Genomic DNA, 24,034 nt, shown 5'->3' with positions numbered 1-24,034 from the left:
CCAGTGCCTCCAACCTTTCCACACATCGTTTCTGATGTGCCTCATGCATCTCCGTCTTCACCACCAGGCCCTGTATGTCGTCCTCATTCTCGGCTGCCTTTGCCTTCACGACCCGAAGCTCCCGCTCCTGGGTCTTTTGTTCCTCCTTTAGCCCTTCGATCGCCTGAAGTATCGGGGCCAACAGCTCTTTCTTCATTTCCTTTTTGAGCTCTTCCACACAGCATTTCAAGAACTCTTGTTGTTCAGGGCCCCATGTTAAACTGCCACCTTCCGACGCCATCTTGGTTTTTGCTTGCCTTCCTTGCCGCTGTTCTAAAGGATCCACTGCAATCCGGCCACTTTCTCCTCCTTTTTTCATCCGTATCCAGGGGGGATTCCCTTCTGGTTTACCGCACAGTGTTTTTAGCCGTCAAAATTGCCGTTGGGGCTCCTATCAAGAGCCCAAAAGTCCGTTTCACCGGGAGCTGCCGAAACGTGCGACTCAGCTGGTCATCGCCGCACCCGGAAGTCTCTGCTTTCCCCTTTTAAGGGTTTAGCCTGAAGATCCATCACACCTCATACGAGGGGCAAGATTGAAAAAGCAGGCCTTCACGAATAACCTCAGCCAGTACGGGAATTGAACCCACGCTATTGGCCTTGTTCTGCATCACAAACCAGCTGTCCCACTGAGCTAAACCTGCCCCCAAGTTGGAAGTAAAGATCCAAGTGAAACAGATAACTCCACTGCTGAAATGCCGTTGACTAAACATTTCAGAGGCCAAAGTCTGCATCAGAGATCGGAAGAGGTTAACCCAATCCTTGAATCACACGCAGTCTTAAACTATTTGATCGAGCAGCTATGCAACACTTAATTTATCAGCTATCAAAAGAAATTACAAACTAATCTCACCAATTCATAACCTCAATCCCTTCACTACTATAATGCCCAACATCTATTAGTGCAAATTATGGAGATATATTGTAACCTTTGGTACTTGTTTTAAATAACCATTCATTATCAGCTGAGTAGCAAGTTATTAATGTTACACAATGGCATGCATTTGTAGGATTTAGGTACCCAACTTTAAGTTGCAATTTGTAATCAATAAAGTGTTCTGTACGTGACTTGTGGTTTGGCTTCTTTCTTAATGATTCGCTTACTCAGAAGCTTCAGGGCAACCTGATCAAGGGTTAGGAAATCAAACTGGGTTAAATGTAATACAGGGCATGAGAAAAGCCAGGTATCATGCCTGCAAGTCCTATGCTAGCAGTTAAAACATTAAAAGAAAATTACAGATTTGTCTGGTTCCAATATATATTTGCAGGATAACAAAACCTAGATTCCTTGTATACTTTTGCTCTTGGCGCCTACAGGTGATTTAGACTTGGGTATTAAAGAACACAATCAAAATGTTCTGGTTACACAGAAGTAGGAAGTTCAGAGAACAGTAGGGACTACAAGAGGTTCAAAGAAGGCTGACTGATTAGCAGAATGGGCTGTTAAGTGGCAGATACAATTTACTCTCAATAAACTCTCAATAAATAGTAATGCATTGTGAAAAAAGCAACATACAATGATCTTGAGAAAACAATGAAAGTGGTGGGCCAATAGATGAGGAATTATAATTCATAATTCCTTGAAAGCGTTAGCGTAAGAGGAGGTCTAAAAACGATTTTAAGATATGAAGAGCTTTACCAGAGTAAAAAGTGAAAGACGAAAGAGAAAATGCTGGATAATCTCAGCAGGTCTAGCAGCACCTGTATGGAGAGAAAAGAACTAATGTTTCGAGTCCGTGCCTCTTTGTTAAAGCTTTGTCAGTAGGAGTGCAAGGGTACCACCCGGCCCAGAGTCCGACCGCCCAGGGGTCTCGAATGTCTGGGAAACGCCACCCAGGTGCCGTAAGGCTTGGTTCACATTTGTGGAAACCAGTGCTAAATGCTGCCGTGGTGAGATCTCTTAGGTAAGGCCGTTAGTTCTTAGGTCCCGGTCCCGGGAGAATCTGGTATAGACATATTTAAATGAGCCTAATGTCTTCCCTAAATATGTTAATCTGGATCTCGCTCAGCGAGGGCAAAGTCCAGATTTCGAGAGGCTACTCGCGAGATTCAACGGTCTCATCTTGTCACCAAGTCAAGCACGACGAGGCCATTAAATCGCGTCCATTGTCTTTGACCTACAACAACGTACACTCGCCAAAACCTCTAGCTTCCTCTCCCTGACCTACAACAACGTATAGTTGACAAAGTCTGGCCTCCTCTCTCCTGTCACATAAGAACATAAGAACTAGGAGCAGGAGTAGGCCATCTGGCCCCTCGAGCCTGCTCCGCCATTCAATGAGATCATGGCTGATCTTTTGTGGACTCAGCTCCACTCTCCGGCCTGAACACCTTAACCCTTAATCCCTTTATTCTTCAAAAAACTATCTATCTTTATCTTAAAAACATTCAATGAAGGAGCCTCTACTGCTTCACTGGGCAAGGAATTCCATAGATTCACAACCCTTTGGGTGAAGAAGTTCCTCCTAAACTCAGTCCTAAATCTACTTCCCCTTATTTTGAGGCTATGCCCCCTAGTTCTGCTTACACCCGCCAGTGGAAACAACCTGCCCGCATCTATCCTATCTATTCCCTTCATAATCTTATATGTTTCTATAAGATCCCCCCTCATCCTTCTAAATTCCAACGAGTACAGTCCCAGTCTACTCAACCTCTCCTCGTAATCCAACCCCTTCAGGTCTGGGATTAACCTAGTGAATCTCCTCTGCACACCCTCCAGTGCCAGTACGTCCTTTCTCAAGTAAGGAGACCAAAACTGAACACAATACTCCAGGTGTGGCCTCACCAACACCTTATACAATTGCAGCATAACCTCCCTAGTCTTAAACTCCATCCCTCTAGCAATGAAGGCCAAAATTCCATTTGCCTTAATCACCTGTTGCACCTGAAAACCAACTTTCTGCGACTCATGCACTAGCACACCCAGATCTCTCTGCACAGCAGCATGTTTTCATTTTTTATCATTTAAATAATAATCCCTTTTGCCGTTATTCTTACCAAAATGGATAACCTCACATTTGTCAACATTGTATTCCATCTGCCAGACCCTAGCCCATTCACTTAGCCTGTCCAAATCCCTCTGCAGACTTCCAGTATCCTCTGCACTTTTTGCTTTACCACTTATCTTGGTGTCGTCTGCAAACTTGGACACATTGCCCTTGGTCCCCAACTCCAAATCATCTATGTAAATTGTGAACAGTTGTGGGCCCAACATTGATCCCTGAGGGACACCACTAGCTACTGATTGCTAACCAGAGAAACACCCATTAATCCCCACTCTTTGCTTTCTATTAATTAACCAATCCTCTATCCATGCTCCTACTTTCCCCTTAATGCCATGCATCTTTATCTTATGCAACAACCTTTTGTGTGGCACCTTGTCAAAGGCTTTCTGGAAATCCATATATACCACATCCATTGGCTCCCCGTTATCTACCGCACTGTTAATGTCCTCAAAAAATTCCACTAAATTAGTTAGGCACGACCTGCCCTTTATGAACCCATGCTGCGTCTGTCCAATGGGACAATTTCCATCCAGATGCCTCGCTATTTCTTCCTTCATGATAGATTCCAGCATCTTCCCTACTACCGAAGTTAAGCTCACTGGCCTATAATTACCCACTTTCTGCCTACCTCCTTTTTTAAACAGTGGTGTCACGTTTGCTAATTTCCAATCCGCCGGGACCACCCCAGAATCTAGTGAATTTTGGTAAATTATCACTAGTGCATTTGCAATTTCCCTAGCCATCTCTTTTAGCACTCTGGGATGCATTCCATCAGGGCCAGGAGACTTGTCTACCTTTAGCCCCATTAGCTTGCCCATCACTACCTCCTTGGTGATATCAATCCTCTCAAGGTCCTCACCTGTCATAGCCTCATTTCCATCAGTCACTGGCATGTTATTTGTGTCTTCCACTGTGAAGACCGACCCAAAAAACCTGTTCAGTTCCTCAGCCATTTCCTCATCTCACATTATTAAATCTCCCTTCTCATCCTTTAAAGGACCAATATTTACCTTAGCCACTCTTTTTTGTTTTATGTATTTGTAGAAACTTTTACTATCTGTTTTTATATTCTGAGCAAGTTTACTCTCATAATCTATCTTACTCTTCTTTATAGCTTTTTTAGTAGATTTCTGTTGCCCCCTAAAGATTTCCCAGTCCTCTAGTCTCCCACTGATCTTTGCTACTTTGTATGTTTTTTCCTTCAATTTGATACTCTCCCTTATTTCCTTAGATATCCACGGTCGATTTTCCCTCTTTTTACCGTCCTTCCTTTTTGTTGGTGTAAACCTTTGCTGGGCACTGTGAAAAATCACTTGGAAGGTTCTCCACTGTTCCTCAACTGTTTCACCATAAAGTCTTTGCTCCCAGTCTACCTCAGCTAGTTCTTCTCTCATTCCATTGTAATCTCCTTTGTTTAAGCACAAAACACTAGTGCTTGATTTTACCTTCTCACCCTCCATCTGTATTTTAAATTCCACCATATTGTGATCGCTCCTTCCGAGAGGATCCCTAACTATGAGATCCTGAATCAATCCTGTCTCATTACACAGGACCAGATCTAGGACCGCTTGTTCCCTCGTAGGTTCCATTACATACTGTTCGAGGAAACTATCGCGGATACATTCTATAAACTCCTCCTCAAGGCTGCCTTGACCGACCTGGTTAAACCAATCAACATGTAGATTAAAATCCCCCATGATAACTGCTGTACCATTTCTACATGCATCTGTTATTTCTTTGTTTATTGCCTGCCCCACCATAATGTTACTATTTGGTGGCCGATAGATTACTCCTATCAGTGACTTTTCGCCTTACTATTCCTGATTTCCACCCAAATGGATTCAACCTTATCCTCCATAGCACCGATGTCATCCCTTACTGTTGCCCGGATGTCATCCTTAAATAACAGAGCTACACCACCTCCCTTACCATCCACTCTGTCCTTCCGAAAAGTTTGATACCCTCGGATATTTAACTCCCAGTCGTGACCATCCTTTAACCATGTTTCAGTAATGGCCACTAAATCATAATCATTCACGATGATTTGCGCCATCAACTCATTTACCTTATTCCAAATACTACGAGCATTCAGGTAAAGTACACTTATGTTGGCTTTTTTACCTCTGTTCTGAATCTTAACACCTCGATCAGCAACCTCTCCTAAGTTATATTTCCTCTTAACCTTTCTCCTAATTTTCCTTGTCGTCGATCCCACATCTTCCTGTAACAACCTGTCGCATCGCTTACCATTAATGTTTTCACTTCCCGTTTTATTTCTTTTAGTATTCCTGGTCCTGTTCACTGAGCTCCCCTCAGTCACTGTACCTTGTACTGTCGCCCTTTTTGATTTTTGACTATGGCTTCTCTGCCTTACACTTTCCCCCTTACTGCCTTTTATTTCTGTCCCTGTTTTACTACCTTCCAACTTCCTGCATCGGTTCCCATCCCCCTGCCACATTAGTTTAAACTCTCCCCAACAGTCACAGTCTTAGTCTGAAGCAGATTGCTGCCATGAGAAGCAACTGACTCCAGATTCTCGGTTTTAATTATTGACAGAACTGGATAAATTATGACCAGGCTTATTCAGTCAGTTGCTAGCATGCAGACTTGAATCAGGAGGTTGTGGCTTCATGCTCCACTCCATAATAATAATAATCTTTATTATTGTCTCCAGTAGGCTTACATTAACACTGCAATGACGTTACCGTGAAAATTTCCTAGTCTCCGCACTACGGAGCCTGCTCAGGTACACAGAGGAAGAATTCAGAATGCCCAATTCACCTAACAAGCACGTCTTTCGGGATTTGTGGGACGAAATCGGAACGCCTGGAGGAAACCCACGAAGACTCAGGGAGAACGTGCAGACGCTGCACAGACTGTGACCCAAGCGGGAATCAAACCCGGGTTCCTGCCGCTGTGAAGCAACAGTACTTACCACTCTGTTACCGTGCCGCCGTTCAGGAGCTGAGCTGATAATCTGAGATGATAATTTAACATAGCAGAGGGAATGCTGTAGTGTCATAGACGTTACCTTTCCTGATGTCAACGTGAATATTAAAGATTCCGTACCACAATTTGAGGGCCACTAAATGCAGATTAACTAATGTAATTTGTCATATTACTGGGCAGCACAGTTAGCACTGCTGCCTCACAGCACCAGGGACTGGGTGACTGTCTGTATGGAGTTTGCACTTTCTCCCAGTGTCGGCGTGCATTTCTTCTGGGTGCTCCAGTTTCCTCCCACAATCCAGGTTAGGTGGATTAGTCATGTTAAATTGCCCCTTAGTGTCCAAAGACGTGCGGGATTGGCGGGGTTATGGCATTACGGGGATAGGGTGAGGAAGTGGGCCTGGATGGGGTGCTCTTTGAGTGTTGGCACAAACTCAACGGGCTGAATGATCTTCCTCTGCACTGTAGGAATTCTATGGTTCTATTACTGTTAGTGGGATCCTGCTCCATGCAGCTTGGCTATTATATTTGCCATCATAATATTGGGAAATGCACAATCTAACTGTATGAAGCATTGTAGAATGCAAAGACGTCAGAACAACAGGTCATTTCAATTCTCGTGTTAGTTTTACCATTAAATCAGATCAAGGGAAGGGCAGCACGGTGGCGCAGTGGTAGCACTGCAATCTCAGGGTGCCAAGGTCCCAGGTTCGATCCCGGCTCTGGGTCACTGTCCGTGAGGAGTTTGCACATTCTCCCCGTGTTTGCGTGGGTTTCACCCGCACAACCCAAAGATGCGCAGGTTAGTGGATTGGCCATGCTAAATTGCCTCTCAATTGGAAAAAATGAATTGGGTACTCTAAATTTAAAAAAAAAAAAATCAGATCAAGGGCGATTTGTACCTTAATTCCATTTACCCACTACCCAACAAAAAAATTCCCATTTCAGTTTTGAAATCTTCAACTGATCAATGGCTCATTAACTTTTTGGGGAGAGAATTCCTCTTTTCCACTATCCATTGCATAATTAAATTCTTTGTTTCATCCATGAATGACCCAATTCTAATTTTCAGCTAATGTTCCTAGTTCTGGCATTGGTACAATGGGCCAAATGACTGCCTTCTGTGGTGTAAGCATTCTATAATTCTATGCTAGAGTGGCGAGCTCTTGAATTACATGAAAAGCTACTAGTCATGCATTTCTACTCTGCTGCAGCACTTCCATACAAGCCTATAATTCTTCAACATGAAGCAATGTACCCAGTGTGCAACTGCTATCATTTGATGGAGTAAGAATACAATTTCCATCCATTTCCTACCCGCTTTTACCCATGTCTTCTACTGAAGGCAATCTTTAATATTTTCTCTACCTTACCCATTAGCTAAGCTTTTTGTCAGAGTTTAAGCAATGCTTAATGTAACAAACAGTAAGAAGTCTTACAGCACCAGGTTAAAGTCCAACAGGTTTGTTTCAAACACTCGCTTTCGGAGCACTGCTCCTTCCTCAGGTGAATGAAGAGGTATGTTCCAGAAACATATATATAGACAAATTCAAAGATGCAAGACAATGCTTAGAATGCGAGCATTTGCAGTTAATTAAATGTTTACAGATCCAGAGATAGGGGTAACCCCAGGTTAAAGAGGTGTGAATTGTTTCAAGCCAGGACAGTTGGTAGGATTTCGCAAGCCCAGGCCAGAGGCATCGGATGGAGAGGAAAACTGCAGGCGATGGGCACAATGGAAATGTGGAGCTTGTTCAAGGAACAGCTACTGCGTGTCCTTGATAAGCATGTACCTGTCAGGCAGGGAGGAAGTGGTCGAGCAAGGGAACCGTGGTTTACTAAAGCAGTCGAAACACTTGTCAAGAGGAAGGAGGAGGCTTATGTAAAGATGAGACATGAAGATTCAGTTAGGGCGCTCTCAAGAGTTACAAGTTAGCTAGGAAGGACCTAAAGAGAGAGCCAAGAAGAGGCAGGAGGAGACACGAGAAGTCTTTGGCAAGTAGAGTCAAGGATAACCCTAAAGCTTTCTATAGATATGTCAGGAAGAAACGAATGACTAGGGTAAGAGTAGGACCAGTCAAGGACAGTAGTGGGAAGTTGTGCTTGGAGTCCGAGGAGATAGGAGAGGTGTTAAATTAATATTTTTCGTCAGTATTCATACAGGAAAAAGACAATGTTGTCGAGGAGAATACTAAGATTCAGGCTACTAGACTAGAAGAGCTTGAGGTTCATAAGGAGGAGGTGTTAGCAATTCTGGAAAGTTTGAAAATAGATAAGTCCCCTGGGCCGGATGGGATTTATCCTAGGATTCTCTGGGAAGCTAGGGAGGAGATTGCTGAGCCTTTGGCTTTGATCTTTAAGTCATCTTTGTCTACAGGAATAGTGCCAGAGACTGGGGGATAGCAAATGTTCAAGAAGGGGAGTAGAGACAACCCAGGTAACTATAGACCAGTGAGCCTTACTTCTGTTGTGGGCAAAATCTTGGAAAGGTTTATAAGAGATAGGATGTATAATCATCTGGAAAGGAATAATTTGATTAGACATAGTCAACACGGTGTTGTGAAGGATAGGTCGTGCCTCACAAACCTTGAGTTCTTTGAGAAGGTGACCAAACAGGTGGATGAGGGTAAAGCAGTTGATGTGGTGTAAATGGATTTCAGTAAAGCGTTTGATAAGGTTCCCCACGGTAGGCTACTACAGAAAATACGGAGACATGGGATTCAGAGTGATTCAGCAGTTTGGATCAGTAATTGGCTAGCTGGAAGAAGACAAAGGGTGATGGTTGATGGGAAATGTTATGACTGGAGTCCAGTTACTAGTTAGCCTTGTGTATTTTCGGGAGGCAGTAGAGATCTCCAATGCAGGGTCTGCTGTTCCGGTTCATTGGTAGTCTCCTTGGGTTTGCTGTCGGCCTCGTGGTGTCTGTGGAAGAATTCCCGGAGCCTCATTTGCCTGATGAATTCTTCCGTGTCTGCCGCGAGACTGATGGGGTCCATTTTGGTGGTGGTGGTGTGATCTGTAGCCCTTTCAAGCACCCTACGTGCTCTCATCCCACGTACTCCCCGTATTGGAGATCTCTACTGCCTCCCAAAAATACACAAGGTTAACACACCAGGCCGTTCTATCGTTTCAGGCAATGGGACCCTGTGTCAACCTCTCTGGCTACATCGTGAGCATCTTGAAACCCATCGTACAAGGTACGCCCAGCTTCTGTCGCGACACGACGGACTTCCTACAGAAACTCAGCACCCATGAACCAGGAACATTCCTCGTCACAATGGACGTCTCGGCACTCTACACCAGCATCCACCATGACTATGGCATTGCTGCAACAGCCTCAGTACTCAACACCGACAACTGCCAATCTCCAGACGCAATTCTGCAACTCATTCTGGATCACAACATCTTCACCTTTGACAACAAGTTCTTCATTCAGAGGCACGGAACGGCCATGGGGACCAAATTTGCACCTCAATATGCCAACATCTTCATGCACAAGTTTGAACAAGACCTCCTCACCGCACAGGACCTTCAACCGACGTTATACACCAGATACATCGATGACATTTTTTTCCTTTGGATCCACGGCGAAGAATCACTGAAACGACTACACGATGACATCAATAAGTTCCATCCCACCATCAGACTCACCATGGACTACTCTCCAAAATCAGTTGCATTCTTGGACACACTCATCTCCATCAAGGACGTCACCTCAGCACTTTGCTTTACCGCAAGCCCACGAATAACCTCACCATGCTCCACTTCTCCAGCTTCCACCCTAAACACATTAAAGAAGCCATCCCCTATGGACAAGCCCTCTGTATACACAGGACCTGCTCAGACGAGCAGGGGCGTAACAGACATCTACAGACACTGAAAGATGCCCTCGTACGAATGGGATATGGCGCTTGACTCATCAATCGACAGTTCCAACGCGCCACAGCAAAAAAATGCACCAACCTCCTCAGAAGACAAACACGGGACACAACTGACAAGCGAGTACCCTTCGTCGTCCAATACATTCCCGGAGCAGAGAAACTACGACATCTTCTTCGCAGCCTTCAACACGTCATCGATGAAGATGAACGTCTTGCCAAGGTCCACACCCCCACGACTTGCCTTCAAACAACCGTGCAACCTCAAACAAACCATTGTTTGCAGCAAACTACCCAGCCTTCAGAACAGCGACCACGACACCACACAGCCCTGCCATGGCAATCTCTGCAAGATGTGCCAGATCATCGACATGGATACCACTATTACACGTGAGAACACCACCTACCAGGTACGCGGTACATACTTATGCGACTCGGCCAACGTTGTCTACCTCATACGCTGCAGGAAAGGATGTCCCAAAGCGTGGTACATTGGCGAGACCATGCAGACGCTGCGACAATGAATGAACGGACATCGCGCGACAATAACCAGGCAGGAATGTTCCCTTCCAGTCGGGGAATATTTCAGCAGTCAAGGGCATTCAGCCTCTGATCTCCGGGTAAGCGTTCTCCAAGGCGGCTTTCAGGACGCGCGACAACGCAGAATCGCTGAGCAGAAACTTAAAGCCAAGTTCTGCACACGAGTGCGGCCTCAACCGGGACCTGGGATTCATGTCGCATTACATTCACCCCCCATCATCTGGCCTGGGCTTGTGAAATCCTACCAACTGTCCTGGCTTGAGACACTTCACACCTCTTTAACCTGGGGTTACCCCTATCTCTGGATCTGTAAACACTTAATTAACTGCAAATGCTCGCATTCTAAGCATTGGCTTGCATCTTTGAATTTGTCTATATATATGTTTCTGGAACATACCTCTTCATTCACCTGAGGAAGGAGCAGTGCTCCGAAAGCTAGTGTTTGAAACAAACCTGTTGGGACTTTAACCTGGTGTTGTAAGACTTCTTACTGTGCTCACCCCAGCCCAACACCGGCATCTCCACATCATAATGTAGAAAACACATTAAAGAATCTTGCAGGGTTACCTCTGGATATCAGGTAATTTTCCATTAAAAGGGATTCATATCTTTCATATACGCATTATGCAAAATAAAAGGTATTCATAACTTACCCCGTTTTACAATATTTTCACAATCATTCTTTGCTTCAACTTTATGTCCTACATGTTGATAATGATCGGTTTGTGGCTGTAACAAAAATCAAGAGTTTTTTTAAATAAAGACTTCAAATTTGTTTTTAATAATGTGCACCACTGAAGAAATATGGACTTTTGCCAATACTGAACTTTTGAGTGTCCATTTACTATTACCAGAGGTACCATGTGAAGCTTTTTGAAAAAGTCAGAGTGAAGATTAGTTGCGACTAGCTATTTTCTGCAAATTGGGGGAAATCTACATTGCAGCATAACTAAACATCTCCTTCAAACACAGGAAAGATTGTGACACGTAATGCCTATCTTTCATTCTGTGCAATATTTTTAGTTTGACAGTCAGGTTACAAGAAATCTCTCCTTTAGTGGAAATAGCAATTGCATTTGAATGGATACAACTTGCAATATTTAGTACCTTTAACAAGTAGAACATCCCAAGGAACTTCATGCTTCACAGGATAATTATCAACCACCCTGCAGAAATACAAGGAGATAGTAGGACAGGGGATTGGTCAAGGTGGTTTAAGGAGTCTGGAGTCTCTGTAAAGGAATTAAGTAGCTAGAAAGGCTGATAGTCAACACAAAGGGAACTGAAGGTATAGCAGCCAAAGGTGAAATGATTGAAGTCAGATCTGTAAGAGGCCAGAATTGATGCAGCACAAAGATCTTAAAGGCTGGTAGGAGATTACAGTAAGAAGGAGTGGTGAGGCTGTGGAGGAATTTCAAAGCAAGGTTCAGAATGTTAAAGTTGAGACGTTCCAGACTTGGAGCTGATATCGGTCCACCAGCGATAATGTTTGAATGGGACATAATACAAATTGGGCTACATACGTTTCGGATGAGTTCGAGATTGCTTATGGTGGTTGGAAAATGGGAGGCCAGGTGAGACTGTTTTGGGAATTGTAAAATTTGGAAGTAATTTAAAGAAAGGATGAGAGCTTATGAGCTAAGGTGGTCACTAAATCCGTTATCCTTCCAGACATATAGCAGAAATTATCCAAAACATCCCCCAAAATACACTACCATCAGCCTAAACGTAAGCCATGAATACTGAACTTCAAAAGAACATAAGACATATGGTGACTGGGCAGACAAAGTGGCAGATGGTAGCTCAATGCAGAGAAATGCATTTTGGTAGGAAGAATGTGGAGAGGCAGTATAAACTAAAGGGAGAAACTCTTGAGGCACAGAAACAAAGGGACCGTGGTGTCTATGTCCTTAAGCCTTTGAAAGTGGCAGGCAATGTTGAGAAAGCAGTTAATAAAGCATATGGTATCCGCAGCTTTATTAATTGAGGGATTGAGTACAAGAGTAAGGAGGTCATGTTGAACTTGCATACGATACTAGTTAGACATTATTTGGAGTACTGCATCCAGTTCTGGGCATCACACTGGAGGAAAGATGTGAAGGCATTGGAGAGAGTACAAAGGAGATTCAAACAAATGATTCCAGGGATAATTTTCCCTTAAAATCTTTTTTTTAAGTACCCAATTCTTCTTTTCTAATTAAGGGGCAATTTAGCGTGGCCATTCCATGTAGTCTGCACACACCTTTTGGGTTGTGGGGGTGAGACCCACGCAGGCATGGGGAGAATGTGCAAACTCCACATGGACAGTGACCTGAGGCTGGGATCAAACCCAGGTCCTCGGTGCTTCAGGCAGCAATGCTAACCACTGTGCCACCATGCTGCCCTATGATTCCAGGGATAAACAACTGCAGCTATGAGGACAGATTGGGGAGGTTAGGTCTGCTTTCCTTGGAGAAAAGGCTGGGAGGAAACTTGATTGTGGTATTCAAGATCATGAGGGGTATGGACAGGGTAAAGTGAGAAACCTCTCCCTCTTGGGAGTACATCAAGCTGTAGAGGACACAGATTCAAAATAATGGGCAAGAGTAGAAGTGATGTGAGGAAATATTTCTTCAGCCCAAGGGTGGCTGGAGTCTGGAACAAACTCCTGTAAAGGTGGTGGAGGCAAGTTCAATCGAGGTATTCAAAAGAGAATTGGGATTTTTATCTGGAAAGAAATAATCTGCATGTTTATGGGGATCAGGCAGGGGAGTGGGATTAGGTGTGAGCCAGTGTAGACTCTATGGGCTGAATGGCCTATTTTGCATTGTAAAGATTCTGTAAGTATGTGTCTGTCTCTTTAAATAATGCTAATGGGATGAACTTGGGCTGATGAACACCTGTTCAGCTGGGAGTGATCAGCATAAACATTGATGGGACATGCCCAGGCGAACTGAAATGATCAAATCAGCCAGAACATCGGTTTAGCATCATGATAGCATTTTTAAAAAAAATATTTGCGGATGTGGGTGTTGCTGGCTCGGCTTGCATCGATTACCCATCTCTAATTGCCCTCGAGAAGGTGGTGATGAACTGCTTTTTGAACTGTGGCAGTCCCTATGGTGTAGGTACACCCACAGTGATGTTAGGGAGGGAATTCCAGAATTCGACTCAGTGACAATAATTTCCAAGTGAAGGTGGTGAGTGGGTTGGGGGGGGGGGGGAGGAATTCCAGGTGATGGTGTTCCCATTTAGCGGCTGGCCTCGTCTTTCCAGATGGTAGCAGTCATGGGTTTTGAAGGTGTTGCCTAAGCAGCCAATTTCTGTAGGGCATCTTGTAGATCAGGATTTTTCAAAGTGCTGGTCGCGATCCGCAGGATTGTGGCACGTGTCAGGAGGGTTGCAGAGCGATCCGTGACGGCATTCCCGTGGTGGCTCCGATCGCATGTTAAGCGCCCAAAGGCCGCTACTGGCCACTTGTCGTCAAGCGCCTAGCATATACGTGATTTTGACGCAAATCATTGAGGAGAGCATCTTCCATTTTCTAGCTGCTAGCACGCAAGACAAGAAGACTGTGAAGACGAATTGTTTTCTTCCAAAAAAGACAGCCAGAGATGCAAATAGGCGTGTACCTACTGGCATAATCTCATGTATGAATCTGCTGGAGAGAGCTGCACAGGATAGTCCAGGGCAGGACAAAGCAATGCTAACTCTGTACAGAGCTCCAGGATCTCTGGTTAACAGCCTACAAAAGAGAAAGGTAACTCGGGAACAAAGCAGTATAAAGATGATTTCCTGAGGTACGGTTTTGTCAATTGTGCCAATTCAAATAAGGATGCAAAGCCCATGTGTGTTATGTACAGAAAAGTATTGGCAATTGAGAGAAGTTTCAGATTTTGAAAGTGGTGTGTGAAAAATCCCTTTTGGAGATTGAGACCTCAGAGTCAGTTATTAATTTAAAGCTGAATCCAAATGAAAAGATGACGCTGCTGTACCTTGCCTGTGACATGAGGCTGTCAGCATTCTGGAATAGCATCTCCCAGGAGTATCCAGTACTGGTCAAACAAGCATTTTGTTGCTATTGCCCTTCATGACAACCTACATGTGCGAAGTTTGATTTTCCTTGCTCACAATAATGAAGACAGCACAAAGGAACTGGCTGAAGTGTGCACCTGATATGCGCATTGCCCTGTCCGCTTGTGAACCTGATTGGAGTGAGATCATGAGGACCAAGCAGACTCCCTTTTTACATTAAAAGTAAGGGAACCTGGCTTTGGTCACGAAGGTTGACTGGCATGGGGCATGAAGGCCAACCGTCTGGCAAAAGTGGATCCCGTAAAAAAACGTTTGAAAAACACTCAACAAACGGCTGCCACTGTTTGCTGGTGGTGGAGGGAGTGAATGTTTGTGGAAAAGGTGCCAATCAAGTGAATTGCTTTGTCCTGGATGATTTCGAGCTTGAGTGTTGTTGGAGCTGCACTCTTCCAGGCAAATGGAGAGTATTCCATCACACTTCTGACTTGTGCCTTGTAAATGGTGGAAACACAGGTTGATGACTCTGGTGCAATGTCCTTGAGACATTCTGAGGAGAGATACAATGCTGCTCACAGCTATACATGTTCCCGTATAGAGCAGGCCACAGAACGTCTGAAGATGTGCTTCAGATGCTAGGGCCACTCATAGCTCACAACAGTACACTCCTGGTAGGGTTTCCCGTATCATCGCAGTGTTTTGCACCCTTCACAATCTGGCAATGCAGAGCTGAGCCCTTGCCAGAGGGTGAACTGGTGCAAGATGGGAACTCATCGAGGATGAAGATCCAATGGCACAGGAAGCTGCTGAGGGTCAGTATGAGCATGATAATGCCACGGAGGAATGAAGACATGAAGACGTTCCCGTGATACTTTAATATTGACAGAAAAGTTATGCGAGGGCATATGGTCACATCTCTCCCAGCTCTCAATGCCATTTCCTTTCATCTCAGGAGATGTCCAAACAGTTGCAGCAAGAATGTGCCAAGGCCAAGATTTCAGTTTTGGTCTGCAGTGCCCCTGAATGCACTCACTCTGGGAACTGAGAGTCCACTGAGGAATCTGAATGATGTGGGAGAAGACTTGACGCTTTCGTCACTGTTGTGACTGAGATGAGGACATGTCATGTTCTACCACTACCAGAGTTGACACAAATTCTATCAATGCTCATGAGCTGTTCTATTCAAAGGTATCCTTGAGAAAGAAGGGTCAGAAATTCAAGGATGGGGAGACCAGTTCAACTGAAGTTATCGCATGAATGTTATTCACAGTGGGACATTATCACTAAGTGGGAGGATTGCTAAACTTCAACATGAGTGGATTCCAATGCACAATTTCACAACGTCTTTAGTGACCAAAACATTCATATAACCATCAAATGTATTCACAACAATGCACTTGTTTTAATGATAGATCACTCATGAATCAAAAGTGACATCAAAATATCTTAACCGTCCTAATCTGACTGTTACCCCTCAGTGCAGCCCCCAATATCCACAGCAGAGGTGGAGGCAACTTGCGGACTGCTACATCCTGATGTATGATAACTGTGGCTTGTGCACAAGGCTTGGAGGACTCCAGCATGATAAGGGTTGCCTGCACAATTGGCAGCCCTGAGTAGCTAGGAGTGGACGGAGTCACAGGCAGAGGGAACTCTAATGAGTGGCTGCACACCCTTGGGAATGTCCTGAGAGGAAGTCGCCAGTGTTTCTAGCTGATGCTCAGCCTTTCCCTCCATGCCTGAGGCACCGACTAGATTGCTGCAGGAGATGGTACATCTGGAGGGAGGTTAAGGCACCTTGTCCCCATGTCACCTCCATCATGATTGTGCCCACCAGGTGTGATGCCATAGGGTGCAGGGTTGAGGCAAACCCAGCAAGATCTGCTGGACCAAGATCTCCATGGTGATTGCCAACTTTCCCATACTGGCCTTGAAGAGCTCACATGTTGGGAGCGATATCAGAGAACACAGACAGACTTATCAGTTGTTAACTCTAGTTTGTTGAGTGACTGTCGAATATCTGCCTATTGTTTCTCCAGCATGGAGTTAGCAGCTGCTTCTGGAGGCTCATCACCTGACTCAGACAGAGCAGCTGGCTGGTCCTCAGCAGCCCTCTGAGTGCCAGAGACCTAGACTGTCCCTGCCTTAAACTGCTGTGAGGGCGTATTAGTGAGGTGTTCTCCAGAAAGTGAGCTTAAGTTGAATCTAAAGCTGTGCCCTTCCTCCTCTGACAGTCAGGGGGCTTGGACTGGAAATCGGCTGCTTTGTGGGCCACAAAATGCTGGTGCCTTAGAACAAGGATTTCAGTTGACGAACATGGCTATACAAGATGCATGTGACTCAGTCAGATTGTCAAGTTTACTGACATGATGGAGCAGTGATCTGTACTAGGTTGCTGGGAGAAGCCGATCTACCCTTACCTACAGGAGCAATTCCTGCCCTCCCAAGCCACCGGCTGCAGGCTCCTCAAACTCTGAGGGAAATGTTGGCCACCCCTCCCCATGTCTGTGATCTTTCAGGACTGTTGTGTGCAGGCACTTGCAACAGTGGTTGGGCAAGGTGCATGTCCCCAGTGTGTGGTGATGTGAAAGTTAGAAAATAAGTGTTAATACGTGTCCCCCGCTAATGGATGCAAGAGATCCGGAAAGAAAGTATGTGATGCCATGATGAGAGTTTGATATTGGAGGGAGTTGAAGGATGACTTACCCTGGTGGAGCAGATGAGATCATTCATCCTCTTCCTGCACTGGATGCGCTTCCAACCCAGGTACCAGTGGTGCTTACCTCCTGTGTGATGGCATCCTAACCCAGAGGTCCTAGGTCCATGTGCCTCCTGGAGCCATCTCTTTTACAAGGCACCCATACGCACCCGCACTCCTTTGATCAAGGCCTCAAACTCTGATGGGTGAAGCAGGCTTTTGCTTGTTTCATTAAGTTTTTGGCTTTCTTCTTCTGAGTGAAAGACATCTCTACAAGTGTCCAGAAGGCAGATGAGCTGGAGTGAGATGCATGTGTTGAATTGGCATTTAAATATGGCGCCTGGAACTTTGAACCCGCAAGCTGACGGACGAATCATCTTCGATCTGCCAGTTTATTCAGTCAGATACTCACCTGTGCATAATGAATGAGCTTCCAAGTGCACAGTTGGATGTGAGTTCTCGCCATTACGGCCAGTGGGTGGCCATTACGGCCAGTGGGTGGGTGTCACCAGAATCTATCACCACTGCACTTAGTCTCATAAATGGAAATTCCACTCGAACTATCCAAGGAGTATTTGGCCTCCTTCTTCCAAAATGCATAACCTTTCAGTGATCTGCATTGAAGTTCATTTGTCAATTGCACACTCATTCTGCAAGCTTGTCATCTTGTATTTCAGTCTTCCTCTGTATTGACTGCTTTGTAAATGGTTACTGCCACTTCCCACCATTTGAAATGAAATGAAAATCGCTTATTGTCACAAGTAGGCTTCAAATGAAGTTACTGTGAAAAGCCCCTAGTCGCCACATTCCGGCACCTGTTCGGGGAGGCTGGTACGGGAATTGAACCGTGCTGCTGGCCCGCCTTGGTCTGCTTTCAAAGCCAGCGATTTAGCCCTGTGCTAAACCAACCCCTGTTTTTTTTTTGCAAATTTGATTAATTATCTTTAACTCCTACTCTTTTCTCTGCTCTGTAGCTTACTTGCTTGTCGTTCTGCTGCTTGTCCCAACTCCACATAGGTTTGGCATAGGTTTATCAAAATTTGCAAATTTGACTAATTATCTTTAACTCCTACTCTTTTCTCTGCTCTGCAGCTTACTTGCTTGTCGTTCTGCTGCTTGTCCCAACTCCACATTTTCTGACCTTAATCATTGTCTATGTAGTACCTTATCGAAGCCTTTTTGGGAATCCAAATATATTAAAACTCACTTTGTTACCCTTTTCTATCCTTTACTTCTTCAAAAAAATTCAATAATAGTCAATCAAATCTGTCCTGCCCCTTCATGATATTTTCACTTACTAGGCATTTTTATATTACATTTTTGAGTAAGCTTCCCAGTATTTTATAGATCTCTATAGGTTCAAAGTTCTTTGGGCTTGTTCTATCTTCCTTTTAATGTGTGGGAATCACATTGTTACAATATTCATTGAATATTTAATTGTATATTTACCTCATCAGATAGCACATCAGCTTCTTCTTTGGCTCCAACAAGCTTTTTAGCAGCAGTTTCCTGAGATGGTACCTCTTGTTCAGCAATGCGATCTCTAATTAGAACAAGAAAATCCAGGTGAATTCCTGTACTCATGTAAAATCCAAGTATCTCAGACTTCAAAAAAAAAAAATTTAGAGTGCCCAATTCATTTTTCCAATTAAGGGGCAATTTAGCGTGGCCAATCCACCTACCCTGAACATCTTTGGGTTGTGGGGGCAAAACGCACTCAAACGCGGGGAGAATGTGCAAACTCCACATAGTGACCCAGAGCTGGGATCGAACCTGGGACTTCAGCGCCGTGAGACAGCAGTGCTAACCCACTGCGTCACCGTGCTGTCCCCAGTTTCTCAGACTTTTGATAATATTAATGTTTCAGTATGATAACCAAAGAATGTAAATTGCAAAATAGGCAAGGGGTCATTTTTCTAAACCTAGTTCTCAGCTTTTAAAATTTTTTTGAGAAAATAAAAACACTGAGAAAATGAGAACGCTGGACGATATTTAGCTGGATCTTTAGGTTAGAATTTTCATACATTCAGCTCCATCTGCCACTTCCATAAGTGGACTTTTTATTTCCTATAATTCTGGAGTCTTAACCTGGAGTCTTAACCTGGGCGATAATCAGAATTCACCTAAACTGCAAATTTTAATTTAATATGAAATCCTCCCTGAGCCATCTTTCCCTCCTTGTGAATTTTGATGAAAATTGTAGACACGAATAACAGTTGTCTGATCCTTGTAAAAGTCCTGGTGTTGCATCGCAGTCCTTGCCTAACATGCACCCAGGGCATTTTACAGAAGGGTTAATTGGGCAGTAATCAGGACAGGAGTTTCTGATTATTTCCTTCCAAACAGGCCACCTGTACATTCTCTGCCCGAGATGACCTAATTTAGCAGTGAACTTGGGACCATCTGCTCAAGTGGCACGAAATTCACTCGGCCAACCTGGAAACCCCTTTTCTCTGGATGTTAAATCCTGCAGTATCTTCAATTATATTTGTCAAGGACAAAGAGACCTGGGGCGAAATTCTCTGACCCCCTGCCGGGTCGGAGAATCGCCGGGGGCTGACGTGAATCCCGCCCCCGCCGGTTGCCAAAGTCTCCGGCACCGGAGATTCGGCGGGGGCGGGAATCACGCCGCGCCGGTTGGCGGGCCCCCCGCGCGATTCTCCGGCCGAAGTCCCGCCGCTAAAATGCCTGTCCCGCCGGCGTAAGTTAAACCACCTACCTTACCGGCGGGACAAAGCGGTGCGGGCGGGCTCCGGGGTCCTGGGGGGGGGGCGCGGGGCGATCTGGCCCCGGGGGGTGCCCCCGCGGTGGCCTGGCCCGCGATCGGGGCCCACCGATCCACGGGCGGGCCTGTGCCGTGGGGGCACTCTTTCCCTTCCGCCTCCGCCACGGTCTCCACCATGGCGGACGCAGAAGAGACTCCCTCCACTGCGCATGCGTGGGAAGCTGTCAGCGGCCGCTGACGCTCCCGCGCATGCGCCGCCCGGAGATGTCATTTCCGCGCCAACTGGCGGGGCACCAAAGGCCTTTTCCGCCAGCTGGCGGGGCGGAAATTTGTCCGGCGCCGACCTAGCCCCTCAAGGTTGGGGCTCGGCCCCCAAAGATGCGGAGCATTCCGCACCTTTGGGGCAGCGCGATGCCCGTCTGATTTGCGCCGTTTTGGGCGCCAGTCGGCGGACATCGCGCCGTTTCCAGAGAATTTCGCCCCGGATTTCCAAATTGGACAAGAGAAAAAAAACCTGAAAAGGACATTTGTACTTTTCAATACAAACTCCTTGGAGAGAAACTTTAGGAAAAGCACAGCATCTTTGAAAACGTACCACAAACCATTTGAGCACAAGTTTACCAAAGAGTTTATTCCACCGAGGGCCTAGGAGTTTCAAAATAACCTACAATAAAAGTCTGGAGATGGATTTTTAGGTCCTGTTGGGGTTGGGAATGGAAGCAGGCAGGTTATGAAGTGGTGTCAGCCAGCGTGTCAGTTTCCTCCTGCTATTCTCACTACTGGCGAGCTTCATCAGGGCAAAGGGACCCCGGACTGAGAACCCACCCGGTCCACTAATAACTCCAATTAAAGGCGTAAAGGGGTTCATAGATTTTGGTGGGGGTGCAGGAGTTGCACGCTAGGTCAGGGACAGGTGCATCAAAGAAGCAATATGGAAGGGAGCCAGTCTTGGCTGGCCCAAAAAATTAGGTACGAGCATAAAAGGGAGGACAGTTCAGAGGGTTACTCAACCAATATCACACAGAGGCCATCAGGCTGTGGGAACAACGTTCTGCATCTGCATGCAATGGGGTAGTGTAGGTGATCAGACTCTTGGCTTTGTGGGGCATAACAGGAGGGGGAAGGACGCCGGACACAATTAGAAGCCCATCTGAGTGCAAGGAAGGGGGGGTTAGAGGCTGCCAAGCACAGCACCAGGCATACCTAAAAATCTCAGCCTGTTGAAGGAACAACACAGGGCTACTTGCACACCAAATAGAATAAGCAGCAAGTGATAGACAGAGCTAAGCAATTTCACAACCAACAGATCAGATCCAAGATCTGCAGTCCTGCCACATCACTGGAGGGAGGAGGCTCCACAAATACACCCATCCTCAGTAATGGAAGAGCTTAGCACGTCAGTGCAAAAGATAAGGCTAAAGCATTTTCAACAATCAGAAGTGCCGAGTTATTATCCATCACATCTGCCTCCAGAAGTCCCCAGCATCACGCATACAAATGATGCGTGATATCAAGAAACGGCAAAAGGCACTGTATATTCCGAAGGCTTTGGATCCTGACAATATTCCAGTAGTACTACACTTGTACTCCAGAACCTTACGTGCCCCAAGTCAAGCTGTTCTAGTACAGCTATGGAAGCTACCCAGTAATATGGAAAATTGCCCAGGTAGATCATGTAAACAAAAAGCATGACAAATCCAACCCAACCAATTACCACCCCACCAGTCTACTCTTGATCAGTAAAGTCATGGAAAGGTTATCAGCAGTGCTATCAAGCAGCACTTGCTTAACAATAACCTGCCCACTGACATTCACTCCACCAAGGCCACTCAGCTTCTGACCTCATTAGTCTTAGACCACAAGACATAGGAGCAGAATTAGGCCATTCAGCCCATCGGGTCTTCTATGCCATTCAATCATGGCTGATATGTTTCTCATCCCTATTCTCCAGGACTTTTCTCCCAAACCCCTGATCCTCCTATTAATCAAGAACCAATCTATCTCTGTCTTAAAGGCACTCAGTGACTTGGCCTTCACAGCCTTCTACGGCAGAGTGTTCCACAGATTTACCAGCCTCTATGTGAAGAAATTACTCCTCATCTCAGTTTTAAAGGATCCTTCAGTCTCAAGCTGTCCCCTCGGGATCTGTTTTTTTCTACAAGTGGAAACATCCTCTCCATGTCCACTCTATCCAGGCCAGTATCCTGTAAGTTTCAATAAGATCCTCCCTCATCCTGCTAAACTCTTAACGAGTACAGACCCAGAGTTCTCAACCGTTCCTCATATGACAAGTTCTTCATTCTAAGGATCATTCTGGTGAACCTCCTCTTGACCCTTTCTAAGGCCAGCACATCCTTCCTTAGATACGGGGCCGAAAACTGCTCACAATACTCCAAATGGGGTCTGACCAGAGCCTTATACAGCCTCAGAAGTACAACCTTGCTCTTGTATTCTAGTCCCCTCAACGTGAATGTTGACATTGCATTTGCCTTCCGAACTGCCGACTGAACCTGGATGTAAAAGTTAAGGGAATCTTGAACTGTCCGAGCACTCAGCAGGAGTCAGACTTTGGCATAGGTTGAGGAGCCCCAGTGCTCAGCTCTCACCGTGTTATCACTCCCCTGCCACCGACAGTGACCCGTTGACATAGTGCCGACACAGTCCAGTCACCCTGGGGTGATGCCACACAGACCCTGGGAGGGTATAATAAGGTGCAGGGGGGTGGGGAATGGATTGGGAGGGGGGGGGGGGGGGGGGGAAAGAGGAGATGACAGACAAAGCCACGTCCTATGTGAAGCAGGCGAGGATGAAGGTCTCCCTGGCCCTCCGGGTTTGCTGAATCCTCACAGCTATCACCTGTCCTCCATCCTCCGACTGGTCTCAAGGATCCTCGCCAGGCTCGTCCTCCAGCCCTTCCTGGTTTGTCGTGTCCTCCTCTTCAGAGGTGGTCACATGTTCTTCATCCTCCAACGTTTCACCTGGCTGTTGTGCCGGGTTAGGGAGGGCACAGCAGACCACAACGAAACAGGTGACCCTCAGGGAGGGAGAGCATTTTGAGGAGTCCGATAAACTGCTTAATGACAGCCCAGAGGGTCGCATGGGCCTTGTTTTATAGGGTCTCCACATCGGTCACCGGCCTCCCTACTGGTGTCATTAGCCAGCTCCTCAGCGGTTACCTCATAACCCTCAAGAGCCAACCGGCCATCCTGGGGTGGTCCTTGAAGAGGCCAGGGATGCCCAACTGCCCCAGGATGTAGATGTCATGCACACTCCTGGGAAAGCGTGTCCAGACATGAGAGATTCTCATGTGGTGGTTGCACACGAGTGAACCTTCAGGGAGTGGAACCCCTCCCTGTTAATGTAGGGCACTCCCCGATGTCCCGCTGCGTGCAAAACGACATGCGTGCCATCTATCACCCGCTGGACCTGGGGCATCCCGACAATGGCGGAGAATCCTGCTGCCTGGGCCAGGCCAAAGTTTATATAGTTTGCTGCCGAGCACGCAGGGCATCCGTGACCTGGTGGATGCACTTGTAGGATGTAGCCTGTGAAATGCCATACAAATCCCCGCTCAATCCCTGGAATGATCCTGAGGCGTAGATGTTTAGGGCTGCGGTGACCTTGACGGCCACTAGGAGCAGGTATCCTCCTCCTCCTCCACATGGTACCAATATGCGAGGACATGGTACAGGTACCGTACCATCTCCTTGTTGAGGCTGAGCCTCCTGCAGCACATGCTGTCCATCTGTTCGAAAGACCAGCGAAGGCGGTAAACCATGGGCAGTTGCCAGTCTTCCCCCGGGCCCCTCCATGGCTTGATTAAGCTACCGGGTCCTCAAAGTGTGGGACGGGCCACTGCACATGGGCAATCACCTCAAGTCTCTGTTGACGATGCTGCCATCTCCTCTGGCACCTAGCCACTTGGCCTGCCAGCAGCACCGCGAGGTCAGCTTCTGCGGTGTGCAAGATATCATCCATCTCGTGTAATATCTGTGGGAATTGGAGAGGGCGAGTGACAATCAGGCTGCCTTCCATGCGGGCACCCTTCAGTCCCCCATTGATTCCCCCCTCCCCCCATCATCCAACACATCCTACCCATGCACCCCCGGCCGCAGCGGGGCCCCTGGTCACTGGGCCCCAGACCCTGTACCCTAGACACCTGCACGTAACATTACCTGGACCAGGCACTAGT

At 46.3% G+C, this 24,034-nt stretch overlaps 1 protein-coding gene across 2 annotated transcripts in view; it reads right to left on the bottom strand.

Moving 5' to 3' along the window:
- The window catches only part of rbm44 (RNA binding motif protein 44), a 290,943-nt gene that overhangs the window by 88,205 nt on the left and 178,704 nt on the right, over positions 1-24,034 (bottom strand). For both annotated transcript variants that reach the window (XM_072483580.1, XM_072483588.1), the window contains 2 exons: positions 18,567-18,660; positions 11,062-11,137 (listed from right to left, as the gene is read on the bottom strand). In XM_072483580.1, coding sequence (XP_072339681.1) covers positions 11,062-11,137; positions 18,567-18,660 — 170 coding nt within the window. The remainder of the gene's footprint in view (positions 1-11,061; positions 11,138-18,566; positions 18,661-24,034) is intronic.

The sequence above is a fragment of the Scyliorhinus torazame genome, chromosome 2 (genome assembly GCF_047496885.1).
Source record: "Scyliorhinus torazame isolate Kashiwa2021f chromosome 2, sScyTor2.1, whole genome shotgun sequence".
Lineage (NCBI taxonomy): Eukaryota > Metazoa > Chordata > Chondrichthyes > Carcharhiniformes > Scyliorhinidae > Scyliorhinus > Scyliorhinus torazame.
The sequence above is the reverse complement of the archived record's forward strand: the minus strand, read 5'-3'. Positions and strand labels throughout refer to the sequence as shown.